Source organism: Tachyglossus aculeatus, chromosome 7 (assembly GCF_015852505.1).
Source record: "Tachyglossus aculeatus isolate mTacAcu1 chromosome 7, mTacAcu1.pri, whole genome shotgun sequence".
Classification (NCBI taxonomy): domain Eukaryota; kingdom Metazoa; phylum Chordata; class Mammalia; order Monotremata; family Tachyglossidae; genus Tachyglossus; species Tachyglossus aculeatus.
In genome coordinates this window covers 16,305,339-16,318,877 of record NC_052072.1, presented here as the reverse complement: position 1 = coordinate 16,318,877, position 13,539 = coordinate 16,305,339, and the positions used below count along the sequence as shown (strand labels likewise).

The following is a 13,539-nucleotide window of genomic DNA, read 5'->3' as shown; positions in this document are numbered from 1 at the left end:
ATGGGTGGTGACAGACATGGAGTGTGTCTATCCTGAGGAAAGAAGGGAAAAGATGGGAAAGGCAGAAACGGGGAGAGGTGGGCCTGTGAGAGAGATGTAGGGAGCGAAATTCAATTTTTCAAAAAGACCAAATTTGGGGGCTCCAGGAAGCTTCCAAGGCTGGGGATAAATGAGACCCGAGGAGCCTCAGAGTAGAGTGTCCAGGTTGGGGAAGGAAAAGCAAAAGGAAGGGAAGAGAGCAGGGGCAGCCAGGAGAGTTCCTGACCCCAGGAACCAGGGAAGCAGATGAGGAGTGTGCTGGGGAAGAAAACAAGGAGAAGGGGCCGGGGAGAGGAGCCTGGAATTGGTTGGAGGAGGGAAGCCTTGGGGTGGTTGGAGATTGAGTGGCTGTGAAGGGGGGTCTAGTGATAGTTGGAAGAGAAGGACCTGGAAACGGGGGTCTGGGGGTGATTGGAGGAGAAGGAGGGGCCAAGGAGGGAGCTGGGATATAAGGGGAGATGGGGGAAGAGGTAGAGGCTGGATGGCCTAGAGTCACTGTAGGGGGTCTCATTGGGCACGAATGGGGATCGGGTCTTCTCCCTCTTGTCTACTTTCTACAGTGCTTAGTATAGTACAATGCACACAGAAGATGCTCAATAAATACGACTGATGGATTGAAGTGGATGTGGGCAGAAGGGAAACTCCCAGTCTTCCCCTCTCCCCACCAGTGCCATGATAAATGCTCAACTCTCTGGCACCAAACAGCCCAGAGTGGAGAGGACAGAGGGCTGAGGTCACAGAGGAGGAGCAGCATGGCCTAGTGGGTAGAGCACAGGTCTAGAAGTCAGAAGGACCTGGGTTCTAATCCCTGCTCCGGCATTTGTCTGCTGTGGGATGTTGGGCAAGTCACTTTGCTTCTCTGTGCCTCAGTTACCTCCTCTGTAAAATGGGGATTAAGACTGTGAGCTCCATGTGGGACCGGGGCTACATCCAACCTGAGTAATTTCCATCTACCCCAGCGCTTAGTACAGCGCCTGGCTCATCAGAAGTGTTTAACAAATACCATTTAAAAGAAGGCAGGGGGAGAGTGATGAGTGGGGTATAGGCCTGGACGTGGATGCCAGTGATGGGAGAGTATGAGGACATTGACAGGACTTTGGATGCAGTCTAAATAGTAATGATGGTATTTGTTAAGCATTTACTACGTGCCAAGCACTGTTCTAAGCACTCTGTGGGGAGGAGGTAGGCTAGAGGGACTCTGACCCCTGGTGACAGCGGGAGAAGCCAGAATCCAAGGCGGGCGATGTTCTCTGTTTAAAGCACAGGAAGGCAGGGGGGCCGGCCCGTGAGGGGCCAGTCTTCATGGCTGCTCCCCTTCCCCCTTTTTCTCCCCCTACTTCCCTCCCCTTCAGGTACGACGTTGACTCCAAGAGCCCGGACTTGTCTAAACACGTGAGTGCTGGATGCCCTTGCATGGGGGTCTGGAAGCCCTCGGGCTGGGGATCGGGTCTGCCCACATGGAGGCCCCATCCTGGAAACGCTGTGTGTCTCCGACAGACCCTCCGGGTTGATGGGGGACCCCCTCCGGGAGGTTCTGACCCAGCCCTGGGGGTTTGGGACTGGGCCAGGGGTCCAGTTTGGAGAGGTACTGATTGCCCTGGCCACGGGCCCCCAGTACGTTCTTTCTTGGAAGGCCTGCCTCCTGCCGCACTGAGTTCTTCTGACTAGGATGGGCTGAGAGCGGGGTTAAGTGACTGTTTTCTTCCCACAGTTTTCCATGACTGCCTTTTTCTTGGACAACCCTCCCCTCTCCCATCCGCAAACCCCTCCTGCTTTGCCCTGTCCACTCCTGCCCTGCCCTTCCCTAACCTGCTCTGCCCCACCCAGCCCAGCCGGGTCTAGGAGGGTGCCCTGTTCATTCATTCGATCATATTTATTGAGCGCTTATTGTGTGCAGAGCACTATATTAAGCGCTTGGGAGAGTACGATCTACTAATAATAGATATGTTCCCTGCCCTAAGTTTCTCCACTGGGGCCACCCTGGAGGACAGCAGCTATGTCAGCCCCACGCCCCTGCCCCCTCCTCCCTAGGGCTCCTGCCCCCAGGGTGTGCCTCTGGGGAGGGGGTGGCTGGGGAGTGGGCAGGAGAACCTCACCTCCTTCCCCTCCCTCCTTTCCTAGCAGGATTTTTTGGGCCAGGTCTTCTGCACTCTGGGAGAGATCGTGGGCTCCCCTGGGAGCCGGCTGGAGAAGCCCCTCGTGTAAGTGTGTGGGCCACAGGACTGAAGTTGGGGCTCTTGGGGTTGGGACACCTGGGCTCGGGGGGCTCTGGGTCGGATCAGAGATGCAGCAGGGGTTGGGATGGGGAAGAAGACCTCCAGGGTGGGCTGATCCACGGAGGGAGACGGGGGCAGGGGTAGAGTGGGGCCATGACGGGTAACCAGGTGGCTGGGCTGGATGGACAGGCTGAGGTGAACAGGGGAGGGAGGGCAGGACCAGGGTAGGGCAGAAAGCAATTCCCTCAGTGCCTCCCCCAGGCCCCCATTCCCACCACCCCCCTGAGCCAACCACTAAGCTGTGTAGAAGGGCGGTAAGCACAGTGGTTGCTGGCCAGAGGCAGGCCCTATAGGAGGGCATGGTCAGTCACACACCTTGGGGCTGTAACAGGAGGCATGAGTGGGGGTCCGGCCTGCCTCCCCATAGATGACTGCACCTACCAAATGGGCTTTTGTGGGGGCAGGGAATAATAATAATAATAATGATGACATTTATTAAGCGCTTACTATGTGCAAAACACTGTTCTAAGCACTGGAGAGGTTACAAGGTGATCAGGTTGTCCCATGGGGGGCCTCACAGTCTTCATCCCCATTTTACAGATAAGGGAACTGAGGCCCAGAGAAGTTAAGTGACTTGCCCAAAGTCACACAGCTATCAATTGACAGAGGTGGGGTTTAAACCCATGACCTCGGACTCCAAAGCCCGGGCTCTTTCCACTGAGCCACGCTGCTTCTCCAGGGAAGGCCTGGAGGGGTAACAGGGTAGCCCAGTTGGGCGGGTCTGGGCTGGTCCAAACTGGTCATGCTTCTCTGTTTCTCATTTTCTCTTTCTCTCTCCCTCTTCTCTTTCTCTTCTCCCTCTCTCTCTCCCCTTTCTCCTCTCTCTCCCTCTCTCTCCTTTCCTCTCTCTTCCCCCTTTCCTCTCTCTCCCATTTTCCCTCTCTTTCCCCTCCTTCTCTCTCTCTGTCTCTGCCTCTCCTCTTTCTCTGCAGGATCGGAGCCTTCACTTTGAACTCCCGGACTGGCAAACCCATCCCATCTGTTTCAAACGGGTAAGGAAGGACCTTGGCTATGGCCCAGCCTCAGACTGATCCCCAGACACAAGCTTCCAAAGACCGAGTCCTCAGACCCTCAATTCTGGGAGGTAGGGTGGCCTTGTGGAGACAGGGGCTCTAGTCCCGGCTCTGCCACCAGCCTTCTGGGTGACCTTGGGCAAATCACTTGACTCCTTTACGTCTCGGTGGCCCCACCTGTAAAATGGGGATGATACCTCTTCGACTCTTAGACCGTGCGTCCCAGGTGGTTCAGGGACCACATCTGACCCCATGATCTTTTCTATCTGTCTCAGGATTTAGCACAGAACTTGTAAGGGCATAATAAATACCCTGATGTGTTGGCAGTAGGTCCCCTGGCCTGTCCAGAATGGGGGTGAGATCTCCCCCAAGGAACAGAGATCTGAGAGAAAACAGTCCAGCTAGGACCCCTGATGCTGCAGCCCTCTTCTTAGAGGTTGGAAAGGTGCCTGCTCCTCCTGTCTGTCCTGAAGCCAATCAATCAATCAATCAATCGTATTTATTGAGCGCTTACTGTGTGTAGAGCACTGTACTAAGCGCTTGGGAAGTACAAGTTGGCAACATAAAGAGACAGTCCCTACCCAACAGTGGGCCTGATCAGAACCTACCGAGCCCCCTCTCCACACTGCTAAATTTGCTGAGAAGCAGCATGGCTCAGTGGAAAGAGCACAGGCTTTGTAGTCAGAGGCCATGGGTTCAAATCCCAGCTCTGCCAATTGTCAGCTGTGACTTTGGGCAAGTCATTTAACTTCCATGTGCCTCAGTTCCCTCATCTGTAAAATGGGCATTAAGACTGTGAGCCCCCCTTGGGACAACCTGATCACCTTGTAACCTCCCCAGCGCTTAGAACAGTGCTTTGCACATAGTAAGCGCTTAATAAATGCCATCATTATTATTATTATTTTTATCCTGAGTGCTGACAGTCCCCTGCTCATATAGTCTTCCGCGCTTTCACCTGGTAACACCTCTGATCCCAGGGCCCTTTCAGTTTACCTCTGTCCACCTCTGTCCAATTTGCCCCCCCCCCACTCCACCTCAGATCTGATGTCCAGGACACCAAGATACCTGGGAAGTTCCCTCCAACTTCTAGCCACAGCCAGCTCTGCCGTGGTCCTGGCATCCTGTCTCGGACTCCTTTCCTGGGCCTGTCTTGTCCCTTACAGTGACTGGGGTTGCTTCTCCTGCGGAAGTGAGGGGGGACCTCCAGATGTTCCCAGTTGTGGAGGGTTCGCCCCTAAGTTGCTCTGCTCTCCCCACTGAGTTTGCGTTTCATCCAATTTGCAGTTCATTGTGAGCAATTAAGCAGAATGCTAGTGGGTTATAACCCTGAATAGAAACAAGAGACAGGAAGAGAGGGGGAGAGAGAGAGAGAATAGAAGGTGTGTGGGGGACTGAGGGAAAGATGAGGAAAGGAGAGGAGGGAAACAGGTGAGCTGGAAGGCCGGGAATCAGGATGAGTGGGAAAACCAGGGAGGAGGAGGGACTGTGAGGGGGGGGAAAAGCGCTATGGGTTGGGGGGGAGCCTTCTTGTGTTTTCAGAGGGGGACAAAAAAGGTGGGGTTTGAGGGGAGGGGGCTAAGATGGGATAAGCCAAGGTGTGGGGACAGACATCAGCCTAGCCGGGCTGGGGCGGACAGCAGGGATCTGTGGGAGGAAAATTACTGATTTCTGGACTGGGGGAGGAGGAGGAAGTAGAGAGCTCCATACTTTATCCTGCCAGAGCCCAGAAGCAGCCCAGTCTACCCAATTCCCTCACTGTCTCATTCTAGTGGTTTCTCCTTCCCCACTGCTGCCCCTTTCTCTGCTGCCCATCACCCCACACCTCCTGGAGCTCCAGGGTTTGGGGATAAGATTTCCAGTATCTCATCCTGTCTCCTGCCAAACCCTTCCCCCTCGGCCCACTGAAGGAGGCCAGCCTGCTAGGCTATCTCGAAGGGCGGAGAGCACTGGCCAGAGCCCAGAAGCAGGGGCAGACTTCTGGCCGGTTCTAGGTGTTGGTGTGTGTCTGTCTGTCTGTCTGTCTGTCTGTCTGTCTCTGTCCTCTATCTTCTTCTCCTCCAGAGGGATTCCAGGCAAGAAATGTGGCATTATCATCCTGTCAGCTGAGGAACTGGGCAACTGTAGGGTGAGTGGCTCCGGGGGACTCTGACCGGCCCCAGGCCGAGAACCCACCAGCCCCATGGACCCCTGACTGGTCCTGAATGGGAGAACCCACCAGACCCTTATAATTCTATTCATTTCTATTGATGCTACTGATGCCTGTTTATCTGTTTTGATATCTGTCTCCCCGCCTTCTAGACCGTGAGCCTGTTGTATGCAGGGATTGTCTCTATTTGTTGCTGAATTGTACTTCCCAAGCACTTAGTACAGTGCTGTATACACAGTAAGCACTCAATAAATATGATTGAATGAATAAAGGAATGAATGAACTGGCCCTGGGCAGAGAGCCCACCATTTATTCATCCATTTATTCAATCATCTTTATTAAGCGCTTACCGTGTGCAAAGCACTGTACTAAGTGCTTGGGAAGGAACAATAGAACAATAAACAGTGACAATCCCGGCCCACAGTGAGCTCACAGTCTAGAAGTGAGGAATAACTATGTGCTAAGCACTTCCCAAGCGCTTAGTACAGTGCTCTGCACATAGTAAGCGCTCAATAAATATGATTGATGATGATGATGATGATGTTCTAAGTGCTGCAGTAGATACAAGGTGATTAAGTTGGACACAGTCCCTGTCCCACATAGGGCTTAAAGTCTCAATCCCCATTTTACAGGTGAGGGAACTCAGGCCCAGAGACGTGAAGTGACTTGCCCAAATCACACAGCAGACAAGTGGCATAGCTCCTCCTGATTCCAGGCCCGTGCTCTACCCACTAAGCCACCTGCTCACCAGGCCCTTGGACCTCCAATTGGTGGAGAGCCCACCAGCCCCTCAGACCCCTGACTGACCCTGGGTGGGAGAGTCAGCTGGGAGGATCAGAGCCCAGAGTGGATGGGGTTGTGAGATGGGGAGAGGGCCACAAGGCCCCTCACAGTTTGAAAGGCCGTAATTGGGCTTCCTCATGCAGGGGACAGAGATCCCATACAGAAATCATGCTCTGGGGAGGCAGGTGAGCAGACAGATTGGAGCTCTTGAGGGCCAGGAACTGTGTCAAATTCCCTCCTCTCAGTGCTCTCTACACAGTAAGTGCTTAAGCACATAAGAGGAGCAACATGGTCTAGTGGATAGAGCCTGGGGGGCTGGGAGTCAGAAGGACCTGAGTTCTAATTTTGGCTCTGCCAACTTGTCTGCTGTGAACTATTTGGCAAGTCACTTAACTTCTCAGTCACCTCATCTGTCAAATGGAGAGGAAGACTGTGAGCACCATATGGGACAAGGACTGTGTCCAACCTGATTATCTTGTACCGACCCAATACTCAGTTCAGTGTCTGGCACATAGTAAGCACTTAACAAATACCGTAAAAAAAATACCAGTACTAGTGGAGGCAAGCAGGATGACAAATAGACAGGCCAACAGATGGGGAAGGGGCGTGGACAGTTCAATAGGCAGGCAGATTGAAGGGCAGACAGATCCCGAGCAGCGGGGGTGGAAGGGGAAGAAGTGCATATAATTCTGTCCCCACCCCCTCCTACAGTCTCAGACTCTCCCTCCTGGACCTCAGCCCCTTACAGAGGGGTGTGCTGACAGAATCGGGAAGACGTCCCCCTCTTCCCACCTCCCCATCCTTGACTAGGCCTCCGGGAAGCCTGGTGAGCTGTCAGAGACAGTCAGGGATGGCGGGGAGTCTGCAGCCCAGGGTTCCTGGTCGGGCTAGAGGATGAAACCGAAGGGCTGAGGAGGAGGACATGCTGGGGAGGCACCAGACTGCAGAGATTCAAGCTCAGGGATCTCAAATCACCATCCCAAGTCGTGGGTGAATTAGGGAAGGGGTGGAGATTCGAGACCCTAGGGTTGGGTGAACAGAGGCTAGGGCGGGGGCTGCTGTTTGAAAGAGTCCAGTGAAGAGGGCAGAGGAGGAAATCCCTCTAAGAAGTAGTGGGCCTAGCGGAAACAGCACAGGCCTGGGAATCGGAGGACCTGGGTTCTGATTCTAACTCTGCTACTTGGTTGCTGGGTGACCTTGGTCAAATAAGTCTGTGTCTCAGTTTCCTCTTCCATAAAATGGGGATTAAATACTGCTTATCCCTCCTTCTTAGACTGTGAGCTCCATATGGGACAGGGACTGTGGCCAACCTGGTTATCTTGTAACTACGCCAGCGCTTAGAACAGCGCTTGGCACATAGCTGCTTAACAAAACAAATGCCTCCTCAATTTAACCCCAGGTTGTTATGCCTCATTACCATTCCAAGGGCCTCCCACCTTGCTTCCCAGTCTGTGCTCTACCCCCAAGGTGGTGGGGCAGAGGCAGCTGTCTCACATGCTTGGATTCCTCCCTTCCCAGCCTCCAGCTGCCCCTCCCTTCCTGGTGACATTCTGCCAGCACCGTCCGAACTGGGCCTCCCTCACACCCCTCCTCTGCCCCACAGGACGTAGCCACGATGCAGTTCTGTGCCAACAAGCTGGACAAGAAGGATTTCTTCGGCAAATCAGACCCCTTCCTGGTGTTTTACCGCAGCAATGAGGACGGAACGTGAGTTTCTTTCTCTTCAGCTCTTTCCCCTAGGGCCCTCCCCACCTCTTCAGCTGCCTGAGCCCATGGCTAGCTTATGAGTAATAACAATATAAAAATAATTATGGTATTTGTTAAGCGCTTACTATGTGCCAAGCACTGTTCTAAGCAATGGGGGACATACAAGGTAATCAGGTTGTCCCACGTGGGGCTCACAGTCTTAATCCCCATTTTACAGATGAGGGACCTGAGGCACAGAGAAGTTAAGTAGCTTGCCCAAAGTCACAGAGCAGACAAGTTGCGGAGCCAGGATTAGAACCCACGGCCTCTGACTCCTAAGCCGTGCTTTTTCCACTAAGCCAGGCTGTGAGCTCTGCAGACCCTGGGGCCCGGTTCTTTGGGGATCAGGTAGCTAATGGGTGCGGCAGAGGGTTAGAGAGGCCTGGAGCAGCCCTCTGGGGCCTGGACTACTGGGAGACCCTTCCCCTTTCTCCTTGGCACTCCGCTCTGCTGGAAATAATAATAATAATAATAATAATGATGATAGCATTTATTAAGCACTTATTATGTGCAAAGCACTGTTCTAAGCGCTGGGGAGGTTACAAGGTGATCAGGTTGCCCCGTGGGGGCTCACACTTTTCATCCCCATTTTACAGATGAGGTAACTGAGGCACAGAGAAGTGAAGTGTGAAGTCTAGACTGTGAGCCCACTGTTGGGTAGGGACCGTCTCTATATGTTGCCAACTTGTACTTCCCAAGCACTTAGTACAGTGCTCTGCACACAGTAAGCGCACAATAAATACGATTTATTGATTGATTGAAGTGACTTGCCCAAAGTCACACAGCTGACGGGTGGCGGAGCCAGGATTTGAACCCATGACCTCAGGCTCCAAAGCCCGGGCTCTTTCCACTGAGCCATTCTGTTTCTCGGGGGCAGCTGAAATTAACTAGGGGAAGCGAAGGGGCTTTAGTCTAGGTGGGCTTATAAAGCTGGAGCAAATTGCATGCAAATATCTTCCTGCCTAGTGGTAACAGCAGGGCATCCCCAGGGAAGTGGTCAGGCAGCCGGGCTGGGATTCCCTGGGCCACGGGGTGCTGGAATTTGGATTTGCCCTGGCTCCTTTGGCTTTCTCCTAGCACCCATAGCCGCTGGACCAGCCAGCTCCCCTCCTACCTAATGGGTACAGTGCGCTGTACATAGTAACGGCTCAGTAAATACCACTGATTGATGGATAATCCTCCTTGCCTCTCCCGGCTGCTTCGACCCGCCTTCCTTCGCCCTACTTCCCTCCTTTTGGCCCTGGGCAATTTTCACAAAAATATTAACCATTGGCCTGAGGGCTGTTGGCAGCCTCGGGGCCTGGGTTTTTTCCAAAAAGGCCTGCTGCGTCGGAGGCTGGATCCCGAGGGGCTCATTGCTCTCCATTCCTCTCGCCCTGCGGCCAACAGGTTCACCATTTGCCACAAGACGGAGGTGGTGAAGAATACGCTGAATCCCGTGTGGCAGGCCTTCCCCATCCCCGTCAGAGCGCTCTGCAACGGCGACTACGACCGGTGAGCCCCCGCCACCAGCCCCTCCACTCGCCCCCCAGACCATCACTCCCACCACTCCAGATCCTTGGCCTCTGCTCCTCCCCCATCCCTCCTTTTCAATCATCCTCTCCTCGGGCTCTCCCTCCCCTCCATCCTCCTTCTCCCCTTCCTAATAATAATAATAATCATCATGGTATTTGTTAAGCACTTACTACGTGCCAACCACTGTTCTAAGTGCTAGGGTAGACACAGGGTAATCAGGTTGTCCCACTTGGGGCTCACGGTCTTAATCCCCATTTTACAGGTGAAATAACTGAGGCACAGAGAAGTTAAGTCTAAGCCTAAGGTCACACAGCAGACAAGTGGCGGAGCGGGATTAGAACTTGCATCCTCTGACTCCCAAGGCCGTGCTCTTTCCACTCAGCCATGCTGCTTCTCCTCTGCCCCCTCCCCTGCTGGAAATAATAATAATAATAATGATAGCATTTATTAAGCACTTACTATGTGCAAAGCACTGTTCTAAGCGCTGGGGAGGTTACAAGGTGATCAGGTTGCCCCCCTCCCTGGCCTCCCCTTCCCCGCCCCTCCATCCACCCCTTCCCTTCCTCTCCATCCGCCCCATCAACTGTCTCCATCCACCATTCATTCATTCAATCGTATTTATTGAGCGCTTACTGTGTGCACAGCACTGTACTAAGCACTTGGGAGAGTACACTATAACAAGAAGACATATTCCCTGCCCACAATGAGCTTCCAGTCCAGAGGGGGAGACAGATATTAATAGAAACAAATAAATTACAGATATGGACATAAGTGAGTCTTCTAGACTGTTGAGCCTGTTGTTGAGTAGGGACTGTATATATTGCCGAATTATACTTTCCAAGCACTTAGTACAGTGCTCTGCACACAGTAAGCGCTCAATAAATACGATTGAATGAATGAATGAAGTGCTGTGGGGCTGGGAACGAAGACGATTAAAGGGAGGAAGTTAGAGCGACACAGAAGGGACTGAGAGAAGAGGAAAGGAGGGTTTAGTCCATCCATCCACCCCTTCCCTCCCGTCAGCCCCCTCCCCTCCTTTAATAATAATAATCATAATTATAGTATTTATTAAACGCTAACTGTGTGCCAGGCTCTGTTCTAAGTACTGCGGTGGAGACAAGCAAATAGGGTGGGACACAGTCCTTGTCCCTTGCGGGGCTCACAGTCTCAATCCCCATGTTACAGATGAGGTAACTGAGGTCCAGAGAAGTGAAGTGACTTGCCCAAGGTCACCCAGCAGACAAGTGGAGGAGCCGGGAATAGAACTCCTGATCTTCAGACTCCCAGGGCCGTGCTCTATCCACTTGACTTTACTGCTTCCTTTCCATCCATTCCCTCCCCTTCCCTCTGTCCGACCCTTCTCCTCCCCGTCTCCTCCCTCCTCCCCATCCTCCCCTCCCCTCCCCTCCATCCTCCCCCTCCCCTTCTCTCCAGCGTGGCTGGAGAAGCAGCGTGGCTCAGTGGAAAGAGCCCGGGCTTTGGAGTCAGAGGTCATGGGTTCAAATCCCGGCTCCGCCAACTGTCAGCTGTGTGACTTTGGACAAGTCACTTCACTTCTCTGTGCCTCAATTACCTCATCTGTAAAATGGGAATTAAAACTGTGAGCGCCTCGTGGGACAACCTGATCACCTTGTAACCTCCCCAGCGCCTAGAACAGTGCTTTGCACATAGTAAACACTTAACAAATACCATCATTAGTATGATCCTCCCCCTCCCCTTCTCTCCATCCTCCCCTCCCCAACCTCCCCCCTCCATCCTCCCCCTCCCCTCCCCTCCATCCTTCCCCCCTCCCTCCTCCTCCTCCCCTTCTCTCCATCCTCATGCTCCCCTCCCCATCCTCTCCCTCCCCTTCTCTCTATCCTCCCTCTCCCCTCCCCTTCTTTCCATCCCCCCCCTCCTCTCCATCCTCCCCCTCTCTCACCTCCCCCTGGGGGCATTGTCAGTCCGGAGGCACCGTTAGGTCCTGGGCCACAGGCGGACTGTAATGGGCGCCTCGGCGGAGGCCTTCCCGGCCGGACCTGGGCCTCCATCAGAATGGACCATCCGAATGTCACCATCGCGCCCTGGTTTCTGGCTGCCCTTTCTCTGGCTCCAGGATCTCCCAAGTCGTTTGGGTTTGTGTGGGTGGAGGTGGAGGTTCAGCTCTGTGTTACAGCCTCCTTCTCCATCTGGGGATCAGTGCCTCCCTCAGAGTTTGACTCCGGGCTTTTCCCAGCACTCTCTACCCCCTCATTCCATCCCCTTTTGGTTCTGCCTCCCTCACTCAGGCTTCCGTCCCCCTGTCCTAGTTCTCCAGCTCTCTTCCCTTCTGGATTCCTCCCCTGAAGCCACTCCAGGGGTTTCTCCTTGCCCCTTATTCCCCCGGGAATAAAAACTACAGGTAGAGAGGCCCTGCTGGCTGATTGGCATTAATCAATCGGGCAGCTGCCTTCACTGAGGAGAGGGGGCCCAGAGAGTCCCACAATGAGACCAGCCCCTTCCTCTAATACCCACACCTTGCCACCACAGCCAGCCACCTGCTGCTTGAACACAGGGGAACCAGAACCTGTGGGCTCATTGTACCACTCATGCCCCCTCTCTCTCCACCTAAAGAAGAGAGCAGGGAAGTGTCCACTACTCAAGGTTCTTGGTGGGCCCAGAAACTCCCACCCAGGCCCATCCTGGAGCTGAGCTGAGCAGGGAGGCAGGGGTGGAATAGCCCCTGGAGCCAGAGAGCCGAGAGCCGAGACCCAGCTCCTCTGGGAATTGGGGCAGAGCTGGAAAGAGGCTCCAGGATTTCTCTTTCCCAGGATGCTGTACCACCCAGGAGAGCAATCCAACTGGCTCAAAGCCTTCAAGCTACCAGGACATTGGTCTCCCCCTTCCTTGGTGCCAGGGCATCAGTGATTCCCTCCCCCTTCCCCTTCATGCCCCTGGTTCTTGCTCCTCAGATCTCAATGGAGGTGTTTTCTCTGGAGAACTCTTGGGGCCTGGGGCATGGCCAGGGACTGCACCCTGTCTAGGGGCATGTGGACCACCCCTGTGGGCATTCAGCATCAGTTCTGGTGGTCCGGTTTGTACCCCTGTTACTGCTGCTGTTGCTGCTACTGACGCTGATACGTGGTCAGAAAAAGTGACGTACAATGAGATGAGAAACAGAGTGGCTCAGTGGAAAGAGCCCAGGCTTTGGAGTCAGAGGTCATGGGTTCAAATCTCGGCTCCACCAATTGTCAGCTGTGTGACTTTGGGCAAGTCACGCCACTTCTCTGGGCCTCAGTTACCTCATCTGTACAATGGGGATGAAGACTGTGAGCCCCCCATGGGACAACCTGATCACCTTGTAACCTCCCCAGCGCTTAGAACAGTGATTTGCACATAGTGAGCACTTAATAAATGCCATTATTATTATTATTATTGTTATCATGAGACCCAGCTGGGTCCATGGGAATTGTCAGCATCCCCACCACGATGAAACAATTAGGTTGTCCATTCCCACAATGCAGCACACCCAAGTCGGACCACCTTTTCTGCCCCTGAACTTCCCCATTATTACAGGCTCTGGGAAAAGGCTCCCAGAAGACGCCGGGAAGATGGAACAGTGGTGGTCCTGGAGTGGTCTCTCTCCCTTTCTCCCCAGTGCCATGGGAGAGATGGCCACTAACCTCTGAGGAGCCCTGTAGAGTTAGGGGCAGAAGCCCAAATCACCCCAGGATCCCAGTTTAGGACGCCCCAGAGCAGGATTCCAGCTTCTCCCATCGGCCTGCAAGCCACCACCCCCTCCCCGTCCCTTGTGGACCTTCAGGGAAGGCTGGGACCTGACACCTGAAAAAGCGAACATCCTGAAACCCACCAGGGTCAAGGAGCCCTTCCCATCTCCCCAGGGGGCAGGCCAGTATGCTCAGACTGGCTCATCCCAGCACTTTCGGTTGTCATGGAAACCCCAGCTAAAAATATGTCATCTCTAAAAGCACAGCGCCCCACACAGAAGTCAAAACAAACTAATTAAAGCCACAGTGCTAAAATGTAATGATAATTAGGAGCT

General features: G+C 53.8%; 1 protein-coding gene across 2 annotated transcripts in view; it reads left to right on the top strand.

The window, feature by feature from the left end:
* Positions 1-13,539, top strand: part of CPNE5 (copine 5) — a 63,783-nt gene that overhangs the window by 36,621 nt on the left and 13,623 nt on the right. Inside the window, exons 5-10 of one of the 2 annotated variants that reach the window (XM_038749354.1) lie at positions 1,392-1,431; positions 2,164-2,240; positions 3,248-3,307; positions 5,390-5,453; positions 7,861-7,964; positions 9,393-9,497. In XM_038749354.1, the coding sequence (XP_038605282.1) occupies positions 1,392-1,431; positions 2,164-2,240; positions 3,248-3,307; positions 5,390-5,453; positions 7,861-7,964; positions 9,393-9,497 (450 nt within the window). Of the gene's footprint in view, positions 1-1,391; positions 1,432-2,160; positions 2,241-3,247; positions 3,308-5,389; positions 5,454-7,860; positions 7,965-9,392; positions 9,498-13,539 lie in introns of both variants that reach the window. The other variant, XM_038749353.1, reaches the window with a different exon arrangement.